General features: G+C 48.4%; 1 protein-coding gene across 4 annotated transcripts in view; it reads left to right on the forward strand.

Moving 5' to 3' along the window:
- Positions 1-1,838: 1,838 nt before the first annotated feature.
- PGBD5 (piggyBac transposable element derived 5) overlaps positions 1,839-6,220 on the forward strand; it is a 119,199-nt gene continuing 114,817 nt past the window's right edge. For 2 of the 4 annotated variants that reach the window (XM_065590496.1, XM_024106503.3), the window contains exon 1: positions 1,840-2,560. In XM_065590496.1, coding sequence (XP_065446568.1) covers positions 1,924-2,560 — 637 coding nt within the window. In that variant the 5' untranslated portion in view covers positions 1,840-1,923. Of the gene's footprint in view, positions 2,561-6,220 lie in introns of all 4 variants that reach the window. The other 2 variants (XM_065590498.1, XM_008169755.4) reach the window with 2 other exon arrangements.

Here is a 6,220-nt window from a genome sequence, read left to right on the forward strand (position 1 = left end):
GCTATTTTATACCATATTATTCATTAAACACAAGAAAAGCATTTTAAAAGCTCAGTCCTGCAAGGTGCTGAACGTTCTGGCCCCAATCCTGCAATTTTGGAAGCAATCGTGCTTAACTTTAAGTGTGTGCATAGTCTCACTGTAGTCAATGGATCTATTCAGATGATTCAAAACAGAGATATGCTTAGGTGCTTTGCTGGATTGGGGCCAGAGTGCTAGGTCTCCCAAACTCAAGCCCACTCAACCCCCTAGGCTTGATCTCAAGTGACTAGCCCAAGTAATCACAAGAGACTCAATATCCACACTGCTATTTTAAGTGTGCTAGTAGCCCCATTAGCTTGAGTCTGGCTACCCAGGCTGGGGGGCTTGCTCCCAGCTGCAGTGTAGACATACTCACAGAGTCAAGCCCTTGCTTATAGGTTTATTCTTCAGTGGTCATTCTGTTGTGCAAAACAGCTAGTTCCTGTGAACTCTGTGAATCTTAATCCCAGCTGTTTTTGGATCAGTGAAAAAATAAATTTATGGTGTTACAAAATTGTTAACTGTGTGTACCCACATGATGGAGATCATGATGAGTTGGTTTTGAGTCACCATGGCCAGGATCCAAATCTCATTGGATTCAATGGGAATCCTTCCATTAACTTTGATGAGAGGTGGATCAGGCCCCATATATTGTTTATACATAGTGTTCCTTTACATTCATTTGTTGTAGTAGGCCTTAGTTACAGCTGGTTTTGTAGTATTTGTTTTACTATTGCCCAGCTCAGAATGCATTATTTGCTATAGTAAATTGTAACACAACCAGTATAGATTTTACTGTCATAATTATCCAGTAAGTCAGTGGGAAATATTTTACTACAGAGTGGTAGCTTTTAAACACCCCTAAAACTATCCTTGAAGTACTCACATGGGCAACCTATAGAGCAGTGGTCCCCAACGTGGTGCCTGCGGGTGCCAAGGTGCTTGCCAGGGCATCTATGTGCGCCCACGTACTGGCCGGCGGACGAGCATCCTCCGCAATGCCACTGATAACGCCTCTGGATGACGCTGCTTGTCGGCAACATTTCGGCGGCGACACCTATTGACATTGCTGCTTCTCGGTGGCATTTCAGCGGATGCTTGTCCGCCGGCCATGGTCCGTGGTGGCGAAAAAGGTTGGGGACCACTGCTATAGAGAGTGTGCCCTTTTCCCTCCTCCCATTTTTTCCAGGCTCAGTAGGGTTTGCACTCATATTTCATTAAGGTGGCTCTCATCAGTATGAAAGTGACTTGCAACCTTAGCTATAGATTAATGCAAGCAAAACCGATTGCACATCCTATTTTGGAGGAAGAAGGTGTGATAGAATAGAGATCATTATGACCCTCATACACCTCAACTCGGTTTAAGGGCCTGTGTGCTTTTCTGTGTCCTTCCTGCTTCTCCCACTGATTCCTGTTGCTTGTCACAATCCCCCTCCCGGCGCTCAGCCATTATGTAACAAGCACTGCCACACCCCGGGGACCTAGAGGGATTTCAGTCTCTTCCCATTGTCAATGAAAAGTCTCAGCCGCAAGTTGGACGCGCACGCTGCACTGGGGCTTCTGGGGAGGGTGGGCTTCAGCACCCCTGTCCGCGGACAGCTCCGTGCGCCGCGGGAGCTGAGGGGTGGGCAAGGAAGCGCAGCTCCCGCAAGGCTGCTCTCTGCTGGGGGAAGAAGAGGAAAAACTCCCTCCACTCCTCCAGGGTCTCATCGAGCCGGGGGCGGGGCGGGACGGGGCGGAGCGGGACACCTCCCCTCCCGGCAGCGCCTCTCCCAAAGAGGCTCTGTGATTTTAAATGCGCCGAGACCCGCCCCTTCGGGGTGGGGCGTGGGCGGGTCAGGCCGGCCGGGGCTGCCATATAACCCCACCTCTTGGGTGAGGACTGCGGCTATAATTGGCTGGATGTGGTATTTGGAGATGCTGAGCTGGCTCCTTCCCCCCATGTCCCTGCACACACACCGGGGTGGGTTGCGCGGGCGGCAGAGGGAGGCAGGGCTGGGTGGCGGCGGCGGCGGCGGCTCTGCCACTCCCTGCCTCCCTACCTCGCTGTCCGAGCCGCTCTCGCTACTGGGCTGCTGCCTGCGGCCGGGCGAGGCGGCGGAGCCGGGCCGCGGGGAGCGGGGGCTGCTGCTGCTGTCGGCGGCGGCGGGGATGATGGCGGAGGGCGGCGGCGGGGGGCCGCGGCGGAAGGCGCTGTCCCTGCTGGAGGCGGCCCGCTCCCGCTACGAGAGCCTGCAGATCTCGGACGACGTGTTCGGGGAGTCGGGCCAGGACAGCAGCGGGAACCCCTTCTACAGCACCTCGGCCGACTCCCGCTCCGCCTCCTCCCAGGACGAGGACGAGGAGCAGCTCGCGGCTGCGGAGGGGCCCGTCCCCCGGGGCCGGGGGCGCCGTGTCCCTAGGGCGGTGGCGGCGGAGCGGCAGCAGGTTCCCGGCGGCGGCGGCAGCCCCGGCCCCACGGAGAAGGAGGCGGAAGAGGAGGGGGGCTGGACCCCGACCCTGCGAGACGCCCCACCCCCAGACTTCAAGGATAGCTTCGGTAACAGGCGGGCTGGGGAGCGGGGTGGCGCCTGTAGGGGGGAGCCCCCTCCCTCGCCTCGCCGGCTGGGGGTGGGGTGTCTGGGCTGCTGCCTGCGGGGAGAGCAGGGAGCAGAGGGACGGGGCTTTGCGGGTAATGCTCAAGGGGCGGCCCCGGCCGGCAAGCGAGAGAAGCAGGGAAAGTCCCTGCTCCGGCGGGAAGGTTAATGTGGGGGCTGCAGACAGGGCCTGGGGCGGGTGCAGCCGGAGGGCACTTTTGCAGTTTGGTCAGAGGCAGGGCAGCTGTCATTGCAGGGTGGCAAGAGAGCCCCCCCCCCCGGAAATCAGTGCTCCGCGCTTGGCCCCAGATATCCCGACCACCAACTATAACTAGTGAGCGGGGTAACGGGCTTAGCAGTGCACGGGAGAAACAGGCTGACCTGCTCATCCCTGGCCTGGCGCCCAAACCCTCGTAAGGGGAGGCTGGATCTGCAGGGCTAGTTAGCGCGGTCGGTCTGCCGACCTCTGCCACCTGACTGCGCTTTGGCCTCGTTAAACAAATCGCTCCTAGGGCGGATGCTACTAAGCATGTTAGTCACTAGGGAGAGAACAACCCCTTCTCGGGAAGAGTGAGAGCTCGGTTCATCTGCACAAGAGCAGCAGCAGGGTAGGGCTGGCTGTTCAGTCGTTGCCTTTCAGGACGGAGTATATAAATATCTCTCCTGTGCACCGGTTGAAAGCTTTATTTGATTTCATTATGATAAAAGATAGCTCCCCTCTTTCAGGGTACTGGCTTTTTTCATACTTTAGTCATTATAAGGCATGGCTTGTATTTATGCACGAACTGGATAATTGCCTGGACTTAGATGAAATGGTGTCTAACAAGACCCAAGGAGGGCAGGATGTGATTGATCATGAACACTTTGTCCTTTTTCTCCTCCCCTGGTAATTTTGTGATCCTCAGAACAACAGGGCAGGTTATACAATGTACCCTTGGGAATCTCTGCTGTTTTGCTGGAATTGGAAGCTGGAAATCCTGCTCAGCCTGTGTGTCCTAACATGTACATGGCCTATGATATTGGGATATGGGAATATTATTATACCCACTTTACAGATGGGAGAAGCTGTGGACCAGAATGATTAAGTGACTTCTTCTAGATCACACAAGAAGTCTGTGGCAGCTCTGGGAATAGAACTCTGCTCCCTAACCCTTGTCCTTACCACAAAGCCATCGTCCGCGCTACTCACCACCACATAGGTCTTTGATAAAGTAAATGTTGAGAGCTCACTGAAGTGATCTGATGTATTATGGCAATGCATGGTATGGAGATTTTAATAGAATGATCTGTGTGAGATGTCATGTTATAGTGGTTTATAGGGAGCTGTTCCAACATCAGTCCACGGCATTAATGATTATGTTGTGTTTGTAGCAAGAAAAAGTCATGTAAAGAAAACTTGCAGAATGTGAAAAATACAGCAATCAAGTAGAGCTCACAGATAAACCTATAATATATAGTATTCTGAGATGTTACATTATTCTACTACTAGTAGCTTGTCCAATTTTATATTTGCTAGCCCAACCCCACTGGTTTCTAATTCTTGATTGTCAAGCTTAATTCATTAATGTTGATGAGAAGTATCAGAGAAAAGTCTATAAATATCAAATAAATGAAGATTCAAGAAAAAAAAGTGCACTTCAATAAACCTCTGTGTACCACAGTGTGAATTAAAACAGAGCTCGAGGAAGTAATTTTTTTTTTAGCTAGTGTAAAAAGAACCCCAAACAAAGTTAAGCTCCAAATACTATATTACAATAACATTATTTTTGACTGACGTGTTAACTAACAAAAGCAAGAAAGGCTGCTGCTCCCCTGTCTAATCACTGTAAAATATTAATCACATATTAATATAAAACTCTTGTGGGTCTTTAAAGAGAACGCTAGTGGATATCCTGAATTCCTCTAATTCTCAAGCATATCTGAGGACACAATTTGGACCATACTTCTTATGGAGTTAAATAAGGATGAAATAACTTACCATTTAATTTCTTTGCCTTTGCTAGTATATAAATTTGTGTAACTTTAAAGCAGCGAGATGCATTTAATATAGAGATGGGATTGACATTTTTATTGCTTCTTTGAAAAAAGAAAATTAAGTTGACCTATTAGCTCATGAGTTCAGATTTCCTTAGAAATGAAGGGGTTGATTTGTTTGAGACAGAAGTGAACACAGAAGTCTTTGGAGCAAGGAGAGTTGGTAATACAGAGACTGTTTCCACCTAGCAGTAGATTTGAGAGAGGTTTCTGCTGCTTCTTACTCTGTTTGTGGCATGAAGTGCATACAGCATCTATAATAGTGATTAGCTTTGGCAAAAACTTGGTCGAATAAGAACATAAGAATGTCCATACTGGGCCAGACCAATGGTCCATCTAGTCCAGTATCCTGTCTTCCAACAGTGGCTAGTGCCAGATACTTCAGAGGCAATGAACAAAACAGGGCACTTAATCAAAACAGGGCACTGTTCTGGCAGCTTCTGGCAGTCAGAGGTTTAGGGACACCCAGAGCATGCAGTTGCGTCCCTGACCATCTTGGCTAATAGCCATTGGTGGACCTATCCTCCAGGAACTCGTCTAATTCTTTTTTTGAACCCAGTTTATACTTTTGACCTTCACAACATCCCTTGGTAATGAGTTCCACAGGTTGACTGTGTAGTGTGAAGAAGTACTTCCTTATGGTTGTTTAAATCTGCTGCCTATTAATTTCATTGGGTGACCCCTGATTCTCATGTTATGTGAAAGGGTAAATAACACTTCCCTATCATTGTCTCCATGCCATTCATGATTTTATATAACTTTATCATAACCTCACGGCCAGTCATCTCTTTTCCAAGCTGAAAGGTCCCAATCTTTTTAACTTCCATTAACCTCATATGGAAGCTGTTCCATACTCCTAATAATTTTTGTTGCCATTCTCTGTATTTTTTTTTCCAATTCTGATATTTTTTTTTTTGAGATGCGATGACAAGAATTGCATGCAATGGGCATACCATGGATTTATGTAGTGGCATTATGATATTTATTGTCTTCTTATCTATCCCTTTCCTAATGGTTCCTAGCATTGTTAGCTTTTTTGACTGCTGCTGCACATTGAGTGGATGTTTTCAGAGAACTATCCACAATGACCCCAAGATCTCTCTCTTGAGTGGTAACAGCTAATTTAGACCCCATCATTTTGTATGTATAGTTGGAATTATGTTTTCTAATGTGCATTATTTTGCATTTATCAACAGTGAATTTCATCTGCCACTTTCTTGCTCAGTCACCTAGTTTTGTGAGATCCCTTTGCAACTCTTCAGTCACCTTTGGACTTAACTATATTGAGTAATTTTGTATCATCTGCAGACTTTGTCAACTCCCTATTTACCTCTTTTTCCAGATCGTTTATGAATATGTTGAACAGCACTGGTCCCAGTACAGATCCTTGTGGGATCTTGCTATTTACTTCTCTCTGCCGTGAAAACTGATCCTTTATTCCTACCCTTTGTTTCATATCTTTTAAGCAGGGACTGATCCAAGAGGCTGCCCCTGACTGCCTACTTTGTTTAAGAGCCTTGGTGAGAGACCTTGTCAAAGGCTTTTTGAAAGTCCAAGTACACTAGATCTACTGGATCAGTGGTTCTCAA

Source organism: Chrysemys picta, chromosome 3 (genome assembly GCF_011386835.1).
Source record: "Chrysemys picta bellii isolate R12L10 chromosome 3, ASM1138683v2, whole genome shotgun sequence".
In the NCBI taxonomy this organism is placed as follows: Eukaryota; Metazoa; Chordata; order Testudines; family Emydidae; genus Chrysemys; species Chrysemys picta.